This window comes from Chenopodium quinoa, unplaced genomic scaffold, assembly GCF_001683475.1.
Source record: "Chenopodium quinoa cultivar QQ74 unplaced genomic scaffold, ASM168347v1, whole genome shotgun sequence".
Taxonomy (NCBI): domain Eukaryota; kingdom Viridiplantae; phylum Streptophyta; class Magnoliopsida; order Caryophyllales; family Amaranthaceae; genus Chenopodium; species Chenopodium quinoa.
In genome coordinates this window covers 1364545-1379154 of record NW_018743014.1, presented here as the reverse complement: position 1 = coordinate 1379154, position 14610 = coordinate 1364545, and the positions used below count along the sequence as shown (strand labels likewise).

The following is a 14610-nucleotide window of genomic DNA, read 5'->3' as shown; positions in this document are numbered from 1 at the left end:
ACGTCACTTAACGTCCGTTAACAGATATGGTTGTCAAAGGATAATATTGATAAAATATCGTGAGGTGAACGGCACAACTTATAACTTGAAAAAGTATGGATACACCTTAGAAATTCAATAACTTTGACATAGCTTAGAAAAACCTTTTTTTTTTTTAAAATATATTATGACGGAAAATCCGTCGAAAAGTATATAAATTCCGACGGAATAAAAATCTGTCGGAATTTTTTATGTTTCCGATGGAATAACATGTCTGGCGGAAGCTTTCCATCTTAAATCGGCCTGATTCTTGTAGTGGCTGGACATTCATTTCATCCTCCCAATCAATTTTTTTGAAAATGTGGGTGACAAGGAGGTCCTGTTGGCTGAAGATAGGGTGAGCTTGAGCAAGTGCGTCCATACATAAGGCCACATGTAGGTACATATCAATTTCTAGCTAATTCAAGTGTTAACCCCTGTTTTACCCATACACCTATTAACTCAAAATCTTAACCTAAATTGCAGATTCTCAATCGATTAAAAAAAATTAATATGATCAACTTTGTTTTTCATGGTCATTACACATTAACAAAACCAAATCCTCAAAAAAAACGTGGAAAAAAAAATCATCAAAGTCATAATTCACATTTTTATACACAAAACAACACCATAACGAATTAACGAGCAAACAAAAAACATCACTGTCAAAATTGTACATAAAACGACAAAGACAAAGAATATACCTTCTTCTGTGTAAAGCTTTAAGTATTTGCAGGAGGAAGATTCATCTGGCCACATTAATGGCTACCAAACGAAGAAGAAAATAATGCTCTGTTTTTTTTTTTTTTTTTTTTTTTTTTTTTTTTTTTTTTTTCCGAAAGAGGAAGAGAAGTGATCATTTTAGCTTCTTTGGGAAGCCTTAAATACCAGAAAATGAGTGGTGGAAAGGCAATAGCCTTTTCGCTTCTCCCGCCAAACGAAGGTAATGATGGCATTTTCGTTAATCGAGGTATTTTGCTGACAATTGATTTTTTTTTTTTTTTTTAAATCGAATAACCTGGCTAAAACAGGTTACCAACGGAAAGGTTACCTCCAGTCAAGGTCATAGTACTCTATTTGATACAAATGAAAGTTCAGTACCCTATGTGATACAAATTGCAAAGTTTAGTATCTTGAAGTGTATATTACTCGGGTTTGAACGTATTGGTTCTGTATTTGTTTCCAAGAATGTTGGAACAAAGTTGTTTTAAAGTGTGAATTTTGTGAAAATGGTAAAGTCCCACATTGGTGGAAAACGAAAGCTTTGCTTAGTTTATATAGGTGGGTGTCACCTAAAGGGGTCATTTTGTGGAGAGGAAGAACTTACCTACCAAACCAATCTAACACACACTCGCGCGCCGAACCGGGCCGGGTTGGGTTAGGTTGGATTTCTTTAACGGGTTTAAATTTTTTGAACAAGAATTAATTCCTTGATTTTGTAACTAATTTACGTTTTCAATTTTGCCAGTTTTTGACTTACGTCCATTATTTGCTTTAATCTGTCCGTTAATTGCTTGCTGAAACCGTCCAGGTACATTTTGCTACCCTCTGTAAATTGATGGTTTTTCCTTCACAGTTTTACACACGACAACAAACAGAACACCAATTTTCAGAATACCGTTTTACAGGAAAAAAAAAACCACTTACAGTTTATATTTTCAGAAATCTTTTTCCAGAAATTATTCGAGCATTGTTCCTAATTTTGGTGTTTAGTTGTCCGGTGGTTCTGTGCAAATCCATCGGTATAATTTTCTTTTCCGAGAGACTGTTTTATCCTGGGGAGCATCCGGTTGTCGTACGAGCTGCTTGCACAAATTCAAGGCAATACCGTGAATGTTCTAAAGAGAGCGACATAGTCCGCGACTCAGTCTCATTCCCGGTAATATTGTTCCTACTATTACTATTTTTCAGTTCGGTTTACAACAAAGAAAGGTAAAGAACCAAGCCTTCGACCTTAAACTGGATCAAATGCACGTCTGGTGCTGTTGAATCTTTGTTTTTTCACAACTTTTCAAGTTCGGATTTAACCTTTATAAAGGACAACAGAGATTATGTCACCCTCTTCTATTTCAGAAAGGGGTAAATATATTAGGCAACGTTCTATAGGAATGTCTGGCAATGATCCTAGGTAACATCCTCAAGTACCGCAAGCTCTCCTTGTCAGCTACCCAGTATCTAAATCAAGTTGCTTCTGAAGTAAACAAGATGTTCTTTTCTGTGCACTACGCGGAAGCAACAATTAAATTTGGAGATGTCATATCTTTGATTCAAAATTCTTAAATTTACTATAGACAGGTATCGAGTAGAACAATATGAGAGCAACTAAGCGAATTAGCAGCATTCTACAATAACCACAAATTTGCATCAGACAATAAGGTAGTCTATAATGGTTGACAGAAAGTTACTAAGGCATACACATTGCCAATAATTGACAAAGCCACAGAAGATGTCCGGAAAATAAGTGCACTATATTTCCCACATACTATGCTGTGCTACACTAGTGAAAGTTTTGCAGCATTATTATCAAATATATACACATTCTTTTGCTTTGTTATTCCATCTAACTAACAGCAGTTTAACATACATCATTTGTAGCATAAGTGGAAAAATATATATTTTACAGATGCAAAGCAGTAAACAAGAGAAACTTACTGCCTACTTGCAAAGAGAAGCTAACACACGGCGTGGTGGATCAAAAGATCTACGAGAATGAAGTACAGCCCAGTTATCAATTAGAAGGACGTCTCCCTTCTTCCATGGAATAGCAACACTTTCCTCTTCAAGAATTTTCAGACAGTCATATACAACTTCTGCAGGCAATGGTCTTCCATCACCAAAGGTAACTGCCTTGACAGGATCATTTCGGTCATCTTCCCAACCTGTATAAGCAGCTACCATGCTGTTGAACCAGACCTTGCGTTGCCTACTTTCATTGTATTTAATAGCTGGGATAGGGCCCATTATTGTTTTTACTCCATCCTCCAACCATTCCAGCTTCATTCCTAACTTAGCAGCCCTGAGGAAAGGACCGTAAGATGTTAGTTTCATTGACAGCTGATTTTCACAAGTAGCTGATATAGGATCATAAAGAACATCCACTATTATACGAAGGTTACCAAATTTAAGCACAACCTCACTTAAAAAATCAGCTCCCCCCTTCCCCCCCCACCCCCACCCCCCCCCCCCCCCCCCCCCCCAACCACCCCGTCATAAGTACGAGTCCTGAATCCCCAACGACTTCTATGTGGAAATTAAGTTCATCACAAAGCACACTAATTAGACAGAAAGGTTATGTACTACAGCTTTGTCAAAAAAAAACACATGGGTATTAAAATAATTGACATCTACTTTAGTTGCGGGCAGCAGCATCCAGTAAGAGTTATATTGCGGCATCAGGTTAACAGGCCAAGGGTGTTTTACTATCTTTGCCAAATGGCCAGATAAAAAACAGAAACTACCAAACAACCGTCAAACGTACAGTTTCACAAACAGAACATTCTGGTAAATATTGAGCAATATGAAGTAATAAATAGTCTTATTCAATGTTCACAAATAGCCTGCACTTGATGTTCCTATGCTGTTATTTGATAATTTTGAAGTATTCTCAATATCAGATGTCAGAATAGGTTACTTATGAGCTTGTGGTTATTTAAATCCGATGTCAGCCTTAGACAATCAGAATCTGTTTATGAATTCTTTCATGGTTTCAATTGCAACTTCAGTTTCAACAAAATTGAAAACCTCTTTAATGAAATTATTAAGTACTTGCTCCCTGAAGCTCTATTGATCAGTTGCCCAGTTGTCCACCTATAATTTAAATATTCCATAGGTAAATATGAGCATAGTGATTAAATATTCCTTAAGGTCGTGACTTTAGACAATAAAATGTATAAAGGTATTTTAAATTTCTGATGTACTTACTCCCTGTTGGATTGTGTAGGCGACAGCAAAAATCACGCTAATGTTGTTACCACAGCATGTTAATCAGACTCAGCCATTCAGGTACTTGTGTGTTATGTCAACAACGAGTACATGTTCAAGTGACACATTGAAGGACAAGTAGAGTCCAAGTAGGCAAGTAACATAGTTCCCTCAATAACGGAATCCTGTACTTCTGGATAGATAATTTTTTTAGATAAGCTCATTCTAACTTTCTTGTCATCCATTTATTAAAATGCTACACATTATAAAAAAGAAAACTAGAGTAACATAACTATGGAGTTATTGACTATGATAAATCACAATGATCAATGTACTATCTAAAAGATCAAATAAGCCACAAACCTTTTCTCAGCAACACTCTTATCATCTGTCAAGAATGTAGATTTCCACCCACGACCAATAGGAGACGCGGGATTATCCCCTTCACCCAACACCCGAATATACATCAGTCCATGCTCTTCGAGTTCCTGAACAAATTCCGGGTGTTTTTCTTTCATCCTTTCATATATGATATGGCTAAGAACAATAGGAGTTTCTCCTCCAGTCTTTGGCTCAACTTCACAATAGAAAAACAATTTCGACGGAAACTCAGGAACCTGTTAACATATTCCAACATTACATACTGCAAGCAACCCCCAATAATTAAACTACAAAGTGACCATACAAAATTACAAAGACATAAAATTATAATGACAGAATTACAACTAACATAATTACTGATCATATTTACTCCAAATGACAATTACAGTCTGAATTTAATGAAGCAAATAATTTTGACTAGAATTGAGTGGCAAAGTCAAACCTTTAGACTATACAGAGTTACAAAATACACAGAGAATATCCAACAATGTCAATTATTTTAAACATCAACAAAATGAATTAAATAACTCAATAAATAAAGTATTTCATCACATATCAATAAAATATATAGTTGACTAAACTTAATAAAAACAGACAATTACACAATCAAAAGTCCTAAATTGTTAATAAAACATCCTTAAGTAGTTAAGTACTACGGACACAGTACATGCTCATTTGAGCTCCCTCGATGAGCAAATACGCACGCGACATTAAAAGGTACATCCGGGTGTATAATAAAAAACCCGAGCAATAAAATTGAGTTACATAAAATAAAATAAACAACCTGAGCCATTTCATGATGAAAAGGGATTTTCTGATCAGAGGGAGATTCATTAGCGGTAAAAACACGGCCAACAACGCTACTCCGAGGAGCAGCGCCACCGACATAAGGGAATTCCTCATATCCAAAAGCCTCAACGACGTCGTTGAAGTCGGCGGCGGTTGACACCGGAAAATCACGGAATAGGATAGCGCCGGCGGAATGAAGGCGGGAATCGAGCCATTTTTTGTGGGATTTAATGGCGTCGATAAAGGAGAAATTGAAAGTTGGAGATAGAATTAGAGGGAAATGGATTGAGTGATTGTTGTAGTGTTTTTGTTGAGGGAGTTGGATTTCTGTGAAGAATTCCGCCATTGTTGGGGTGAATTGATGATGGTATGATAGTGAAAGTGAAAAGTGAAGTTGTGTTTAAAATACGTGTGAGGGTTGAGTTTGTTAACTTGGCTACTTTTGCGTCTTTGTTCAATCGGACAACTTCCACTTTCATCAACTTTAGATTTACGGAGTTTTATTTTTTATTTTTTATTTTCCTCTAATTTCTTCCATTTATAAAAAAATACTTGCCATAAATGGATATACTTTTGCTTTATTCTATTTACAGCATATTTACTATAGAGTATCTTATTCCTTTCAACCCCTAAATAATTACATCTTTTTATACCCTTTCTTATTTTATTCACTTTTTTTTTTTTTTTTTTTTACATAAACCTATTTTTTTTCTTTTCTAATTCTAACAATTTCTTAAATTGTGTATATATAATAAGTAAGTTAAACATAAAAGAATGGAGGTAGTGCAATTTCTTTTTTTTTTTTTTTTTTTTTTTGAAGGGGGAGGTAGTGCAATTTTAAACTTAACTCCTTATTTCAAAAAGTTTTGTGTACAATAATATAATTACATTAATCAAGCTAAGCTTGGTCTAGTGGTAAGAATTGTATTTTCCAACCTAGAGGTTGGAGGTTCAATCCTCACTAAAAACATTTTGATCTCACTAAAAACATTTTGAATGTGAGAGATCTATTATCCTTCCCCCCTCACTCTCAAAGTGTTTGACCCACAAATACCAAAAATAATAATAACATGATTACATGCATACTAAGCATGTTTATTTACTAACTTGAATAAAAATTATTCACACATCACATAAATAACTTGAAATTACAGATTAAACACTTATCGGTCTTTGTTGAATTATTTTACGGAATATTTTTATTGAACTTAAATTTTTTTTACGACATTAAATAATATTATTGTTTTAAAGGGAAGAGAATTGAGCCTAATGTGTCCTTAATTATTTTTTTTTTTTGATAAATTGACCTAATTAAAGGCATGTTAATTTGTTTCATTTTGTTTTATCTTATTTCATATTATATGGGTTCAGACATAAGTACATACAAATTAAGTTCACAAAAACTTGTGTATACAGTATAAATTTACAAAACTCATGTGTAGATAAAATAAGGTTTTTCTTTTCAATAAAAGTTTACACAGAAATAAGATAAACAAAGAAAAATTTTATATTAACAGTTAATAAATTAAGACAATATAAGTTCCAAAAAAAATACTCCGTGCTGTGCAAGACTAATTTGTAAACCAAACTAAATCTACTCCGTGCTTACTCAAAAATTCAAAAAATAAAATCTACTCGGTACTTAATGTACAGTGCAAGTAAAATAGATATTATTTTCTCAAAAAAAAAAAAAAAAAAGTAAAATTGATATTAAGGGTTTTTCTTTACTTGGATTTACCCTTTTTCTTCTTCAAATAAAATTTCAAAATATATCCTTATAATAAAATTTGAAAAAATAAGAAGCCCGCCTTTCTTTCTTCCACCTGAACTCAGACAAACACTTTTACAACATCCAACCGGAAAACAGCGACAATACGATGGCGAAAACCGACGGCGACAGCAAAAAAAAATTAGCAAGGAGGAAACCTCTGCGAGATGTCTCTAATGGCGGCATCAAATCCATTAAATCCTCCTTGAAGAAAACGAAGTTGAAAATGGCGGAAGAACTTCCTCCTCATTACCAAAATCAACAATCAAACATTGCAGACCCACTTGATCGCCTTCTCTTAGTTCATTCCGATATTTCTTCTCTTCTTCGTCAGGTAATCCAATAATTTCTATTTCAAAATTTTTAGATTGTTTGATCTTTGTAAACAGTATAAAAACCCTAAGTTTTCAGATTGAAATGCATATTTTCTTTATTATGTTTGATTTTTGGATAGTTATACCTTAATCTTCAAATTTTAGAAATATATGATGATAATGTTTTGGATTATATTATATTCTATCGATTTTTTGTTCAGTGATAGTACTGACTTTTATTGTTACAAAGACAAACGCTGAAAAATGTATGGTTCTTAATTTAGTTTTAGGGGTTGAATTGGAGCTTACGTCTGGTAACTGAACAACATTTGTTATCATTTTCAAAATGCAAGTTGCTGAGCAATACTTTGGGTAACATTGAATACCTGGAAATAGTAACTGCAAATTAGAGCTTTTGTGCCCTTGTTGTTGGGATTGTATAATATTAGATTAGATGTAAAAGTGAGTGTTTCGGAAGTTCCGTAGGTACTTATCGCTCTGTTCTGCTCGAATGATTCAAGAATTAGATGGTAGGGTATAAAGTTTTCCTGCTCCTATGGTGCCTGGATAGCTGGGTGGAAGATTTTCTTAGAATCGAGATATGTTTTGGTAATTTTCAGTGAAGATAAGGGGCATGTGAACATTCCCATAGTTCTGAAGGCTTATCAGTTATCATACTGTCTAACTGGAATTATTGGAAACAACCGATTTAGGCATGTAAAGTTGTCCTGCTTTTGTGGTGTCCGAATGTAAGATTTACTCTTACAATTGAGAATGTTTTTGTATTTGTCGATCAACTCTGGTGCAAGTTAGGTTTCTTTGTATGCTACTTGGAACTTCTTACAAGTTTCCAATGTATTGTAATATTTTGGTTTATTAGTTTAGCTTCTTTATCTAATGCATATGCAAGTGATGAGCATATTTTGGAGTCAAAGTAGGGGTTCCATCAGCAACTGTGTTATACAGAGTAGTACATGTATTGAGCTTACTTTAGGGGTTGCTTGTTTTGGTGTTTGAGTCTATAAGTTAGGGGAATGAAGCATGATCAAAGTTGCAATGAGGGTCCTTCTTTGTGAGGTTTTAGTTGAGCTTAGACTTGGTAATGGAACATGTTAATGTTAAAGAGGTTTTTGTTCGAATGAATTACTATTATCAAATATTTGCATGTGTTACAGAATGCTCACATAATCTGTGTTAAATTTATAGGCTAGGAAGCTAATAACTATACTGATCAAATTCATAACTTAAGATTGCAGTATTAAAATTTTTGCATCACTAGTTATTTGGTTGGGGATTGAAAAAATAAACTAGTCCAGTTTGAGAGTGTGAGAATCTATTATGCAGCTCTGTTGGTATCTTCATATAAATTGATGGCATTGTGATGGTGACAAATATTGAGAAATTTGTAGGTGAGGAAATGAAGAGCTGTCAGTGCAGTAGTGCACACAGGGAGCTAGAGGGGATAAATTCTGCACAACTGAGCTTTGTCTGTGTTATTTGATCGGCTTTCGTTTGCATGTTTTCAGTTTTAGAGCATGCTCGTGAACACTTTGTTTTGATTAATGGAAATGGAGGGAAAGGAAGGGAAGGAAAATGGAGGGATGGATAGTCTATCATTTGGATAACAAATGATGCTTTTTGTCTGATGCACTTCCTTGCAACTTTACCTATTACTTTGGTAAATGATGAGTTTCTATGCTTGGAATGTTATATGGCTGTACTCGTGCGATATTTGTGTAATTTGTCTGTGGACCATATTCATCCATCATTTCTTATGTAAATTGCCTGTGGACTTTGTTGTGTAATTTGCTGGAATTTGGACCCTTGTGATGTTAAAAGCAAGATTTAGACATATTTTTATTAATTGCAGATTGATGAAATTGTTGTCCAAGCAGTCAAAGTGGATACAACTGATAATGAGAGGATTACAGAAATTAAATCCTTCACAACAGTGCTGTCTGAAATCCATTACTCTCTTAAGGTCAGCCCTCAAATCCTCAGCCAAGTTAGCCTGATTACTTCACCAATCATATATGACTAATTGTATCTTTCCTGTTCACCATATTTAGCCGTGGGTTCCTAGGCTTCAAAAGGCAATTGATGTTCCTCACACTGAATCTGAGATTCAATTTTGTGAGACTCGTGTTGAAGGTCCTGTTGTGGATGATCAAGGTGATGTGCATGAAGTTGGTACTCCGGAGCCAGCTAAGTTTGAATCATTGGTCTCTCCTTCCCCACTTGTATCTTGGCGTGCTACTGGCTGTGTAGAAGAGAGAGGTAAACAACTTTTTTTCCTTACTCCTCTGCTGAGGCCACAAACAACAACTTCCAAAGCTCGTGCTTCAACCAAGCTAACCGTCTGTGAAGGGATCTCCTCGAGTGTAACTGCTGCTATTTTTTCCTCTCCTTGTGCAAACGAAAAATCTAAAAAGGAAAAGGTCGAAGTTGTTTCTGAAAATTTAGAGAGCATTTCAGATATGAGAATTTTGTCTGCTCAGGAAATTCCAGTCAGTGACTTATCTACAAGTTTGATTACCCCCTGCCCCAAAAACCCCCCTGTAAGAGCTTATGTTGAGCCTGGTCATGAGCTGACCTACAGAAAAATTGTGAAATCCCATAAATCAACACCATTTCCAACAGGAAACCAAAAAATATTTGAGTCCACAGATTCTGAGAGCTCCAGTAATGAAGCTCAAGAGAAGTTGGGCATTAGGTATCTTGATCTTATTGGAATAAAACCCTCCTGTAAGTCAGCATATGGAAATAGAGCACTAGATGCTTCACCAGCATGGATAACGTCGCCACCTAAATGTTGTACGTTGCTGGAACCACTTGATGAAAAACAGTCAAAGCATCATGCTAGCTTGCAAGAAGTAGCTACTACTTTCAATCAGAAATTATGTCTTGATCCCAAGGAAAGCAGAACTAATGGTCATAATCAAGAGGAAGAAAACAAGAAATTTTGCTTAAAAGGTATGTTATTCACCATAATTTGATACTTTTACTCGTCTCTTTAAAATAAAGCCGTTGTAGATACCATCTGAGATTAAGATGTATCGGTTGCAGGGAACACAAGGAGCAACTTTGCAACAGTAGAAAGCACTCCTTTGTGGAAGGGGTCTGAAAGCACAATTTACAGAGGCAAGCGTCCTGGTGAAAACACTTTGAAGAAGGAGCTGTGGACGAGGTTTGAAGCTGCATCAACAAATGGTCTAAACTTCCCTGTCTCAAATGATACTTCTCACAAAGGATTTATGGAAATGTTGGAGGAGGCATCCTGTGATGAGTCGAATGTGCATCCTGATGCATTTAGGTGACCCACAATCAGCATGCCAACTAAATGAAAGAAATCAATTATTGTAAATGGTGGTTTTTAGCTATTGCTATCTATTCCAAGTACTAAAGCCACCTAAAGTGTAATCTTCATATGTTCTCTCTTAAGAAACACTATTTCTATGTTAATCCTATGAAATTTTGCTTACTACGAGATTCAGGAACCGACAGATTAGCATGAAGAAGAATACCGACAATACTGTGCACATAATATTCGGCTAAAGTAAGAAGATCAATGGTTTTTCATGGAACATTTCTTTGTGATAGTCACTTTGCTCTTGCAAAGAAGCTTACCTCCATTCACATGCACTATGCCAAGTAAATTCGAGAATGGAATTCTGAATTAAGATAAACTAACAGTAATATGGCGAAATAAGCTACTGTAAACAACTTAGTCCCCTGCCTAGTGGCCACATTTTCCAGGGCCATTCATGATTGTCTTAAATCAAACCAAACGGGGCCTTAGTTTGTTCCGATATTATCTCTCTTATTATAATCTAGTCATTTCTATTTCAAAATTTCCAGATTGTTTCAGTTATGTATAACCTTAAGTTTTGAGCTTATTTTTTTTCCTAATTGCAGATTGACACACTTTTTGTCATGGCAATGAAAGTGAATAGAACTGACAGTGAGAGGATGACAGAAGTAAAATCCTTTACAATATTACTGTCTGAAATCCAGTCCTCTCTTGAGGTTTTCCTTCAACTCCTTTGCAAAGCTATCTTGCTTGCTTGCTTCACCAATATAATTATAATGATATGTGACTAATTTCTATTCTTCCTGTTTGCAATATATATTTAGGTAGCCATGCGAATCTAGGCTTCAAAAGGCGGTAATTGGTCTTGAATTTTGTGAGACTCGCGCTGAAGATCCTCTTGTGGTGATCATCATCAAGGTGATTCGCATGAAGTTTATTCTCCTGAGCGAGCTTAAGTATGAATCATTGGTCTCTCCTGAGCCTCACTCATCTGTTGAGGCCAAAATCAACTTCCAAAGCTCATGTTTCATTTGTCCTTTAAGTATTATACTACCTCCGTTTATTATTATTTGCAACATTTACTAAAATTAGGCGCTTCCTATCATTTGCAACAAACTTTTTTATTTCTTTTTTTAGTAATTTTTTGCCAACAAAATGCCCATATTACCCTTACTTAAACAACTTAGACATCTATTTAGATCACTAACCTAATTTAACTTTTTACCTAATAAATCTGATTATTGTAATCAATTTCACCAAAAATTATTCATCTTCCCACTTTCTCTCTCTGGTTTTCCCCAATTTTCTTCCTCCTTCAATTTTCTCTCTCCTCTACATTTTCTTCTTCTTCTTCGCCACATCTTTCAATGGCAATGGAAAATGATTGAACATGTCCCTCGACGATCTCATCAAGATCAACAAATCTTCTGGTTCGTGGGGGTGTTAGGGGTTTCAGATCTGGTTTTAGGGGTGGCGTGAGTTTCGTGGGGCTGGCGTGGGTGGTTTCGTGGTGGTGGATGGGTTCGTCTGGTTCGTGGGTTTGGTTTCGTGGGGTGGCGTGGGTCTGGTTGATGGTGGTGGTTGGGTGGGTCTGGTTGATGGTGGTGGTTGGGTGGGTCTGGTTTGGGTTTGGTTTTGTAGGGGTGGCGTGGGTTGGGTTCGTGGTGGTGGCTGGGTTTGTCTTGTTCGTGGGTTTGGGTTTGTATGTTTGTCTGGTTCGTGGGGTGGTTGTAGGGGTTCATATCTGATTCGTGGTGGTTTACGGTGGGTTCGGTGGTCGTGGTTTACGGTGGGTTCGGTGGTGGTGGTGGTGATTCTGGGTTTTAGTGGTTCTGATAAATTTTTGTTTTTTTTTTAATTGGATTAGTGTTTAAGTACATGCCCTTATATTTTAATAATTATGCTTAAAAACTTTTTCCTTAACCTCCGTGAAAGGTACAATTGTTGCAAATAATAATAAACGGAGGTAGTATATAAAAATTGTAGTTTATGTATGTTGTTTATTTGCTGAAATCTGAGTAGTTTCATAACATCAATGCCAATCTATTTGATTCAAAGATCCCTCACTTGAAACAATTAAATGTATGTGTAAATAAATGAGACGAATAGGACGGCCAATATACTTCGTACAAAAGTCTAAATTCATGTTTAAAATTACTAATATACACATTAAAGAGCGATTATTGTTTGGTACAAGCAGGTGTACCATGCGCATGGACCTGGAAGAACATTACCTATAAATAAATGAACATAACTTATATATAAAAGAACATTACATATAAATAAGAATATTACCTATAAATAAAAGAACATTACATATAAATAGCAAAAAATAATCTATAAATAAAAATAATCGTAGTTATAATAATTTATTATACATTACAAACAAACATAGATTACATCATGTTTTCTGAAAAAGAACATTACATATAAAATGAAGAACATTACATATAAAAGAACATAACTTATAAGTAAAAGAACATTATCTTTCTGAAAAAGAACATTACATATAAATAATGAAAAAATGCTACTATCCAAACCCGTGGAAAAAGATCATGAACAACAATGGTAGTGCCAAAAATTCAAACAATCAAGTAATTTCATGATAATAAAGCTTTATATGAAAAACAAACATCATCACAAAACACAAAAAATAGGTAAAAAGAACAAGTAAAGTGAAAGTTCACCACTGAAGCACAACCTAGGGCTTCATATTCATGAAGTAGAATAAAGATGAACAAAGAAAGAGAAATCATACCTTAAATGAGTAGGAAACCCAAGTAAAGTGAATTAATAGTGGAAATGAATCAAGTAGAACACTCAATTGCAAGTTCTTTAGCCAAAATAAAAAATTCTCAAATCATGAAAAATCCGAAAATTTGGTTGTGAAATTCAGATTTTGGAGTGTTTAATCTAGTAAAAATGTGTTTGCGAGTGATGAATTAAGTACATAAAAACTATAAAAATAAAGAAATAAAATGAAAGAAGAAGTTAGAGGGAGCTAGAGGAGAGAGAGAATGAAGGGGTGAAATGAACATTACATATAAAATAAAGATCATTACATATAAATTTCTTCAAAAAAAAAAAAAACATTACATATAAATAAAAGAACATTAAATTTATCCCAATATTATTTTATTTATATGTAATGTACTTCCGGGTGTACCATGCACATGGTACACCCCGGCCCCTCTACTATACTATTTCAATTAACGAGTCAGAAAAACTAAATTACCCTATTTTCTTAAAAAAATATTTTTTATAAAATCTTATTTACAACACTGCCTTTATAAGGTATACACACAATTCTTCTTCTTCTTCTTAAAAAAAAAAAAAAAAAAAAGTATACACACAAAGAAAAAAGCCAAGGTATTATTATATGTCCATCTGTTTATTTTCCTCATCCGTTGCAGCTTGGATTAAGGAATATATCAAAAATAGAAAGTCAAAGCAATCCGTTTGATGGTGTTATCCTCATTATAGCAACATTTTATGTCAACAAAATGAAATCATACCATATTGATAGAATGTGTACAGACTTACTAGATGGAGTATATACTTAAATGTTAAACATATATAATCTATTAGATATTTGCTAATATAATAAATCAAATAAAGAAATAGCAAAGTGAACAATATTTCGATGACACATACTCCGTAGAGGAGACATAGTGAGAGTGAGGCATAGCTCAAGTAGTTAGAGCTCCCCTTCCGATTTAAGGAGATCTTGGGATCGATTCTCATCACCCGTCCTTGTACTGTGGCTCTCTAAACACCAAAAAAAAAAAAAAAAAAAAAAGTGGAGACATAGTATGAACTTTTCGTTGCATAAAAAAACATAGAATTGAATACTATAACAAAGCTCCTATAAATAGCAAGTATTATAACATGAAACTCATAACAGAAAAACAATAACACTTTTTTACACTACTAGAGTACATCACATAAAAATAGTTTTGATACATTAAAGTTATAAAAAATACCAAAAATGATAAATAAGGCTTCCTCCAAAAGAATCATGCTAGCTACCCTTGCCATTTTTGCATTAGGTTTTTCTTCACTCCATTTATTCAATAAGTCTACTGTCGTTTTCAATATATATTTGTGTT

At 34.6% G+C, this 14610-nt stretch overlaps 2 protein-coding genes across 2 annotated transcripts; one reads left to right on the top strand and one right to left on the bottom strand.

Moving 5' to 3' along the window:
* Positions 1-2395: 2395 nt before the first annotated feature.
* On the bottom strand, positions 2396-5545 carry LOC110729872 (clavaminate synthase-like protein At3g21360). The gene is made up of 3 exons (XM_021909660.1): positions 5105-5545; positions 4303-4556; positions 2396-3034 (listed from the first exon to the last, which is right to left on the bottom strand). The coding sequence occupies exons 1-3, from the start codon at positions 5453-5455 to the stop codon at positions 2674-2676; spliced, it is 966 nt and encodes a 321-aa protein (XP_021765352.1). The 5' UTR covers positions 5456-5545; the 3' UTR covers positions 2396-2673.
* Positions 5546-5917: 372 nt separating this feature from the next.
* Positions 5918-10685, top strand: LOC110729871. The gene is made up of 4 exons (XM_021909658.1): positions 5918-7211; positions 9062-9172; positions 9261-10164; positions 10258-10685. The coding sequence occupies exons 1-4, from the start codon at positions 6987-6989 to the stop codon at positions 10506-10508; spliced, it is 1491 nt and encodes a 496-aa protein (XP_021765350.1). The 5' UTR covers positions 5918-6986; the 3' UTR covers positions 10509-10685.
* Positions 10686-14610: the final 3925 nt, after the last annotated feature.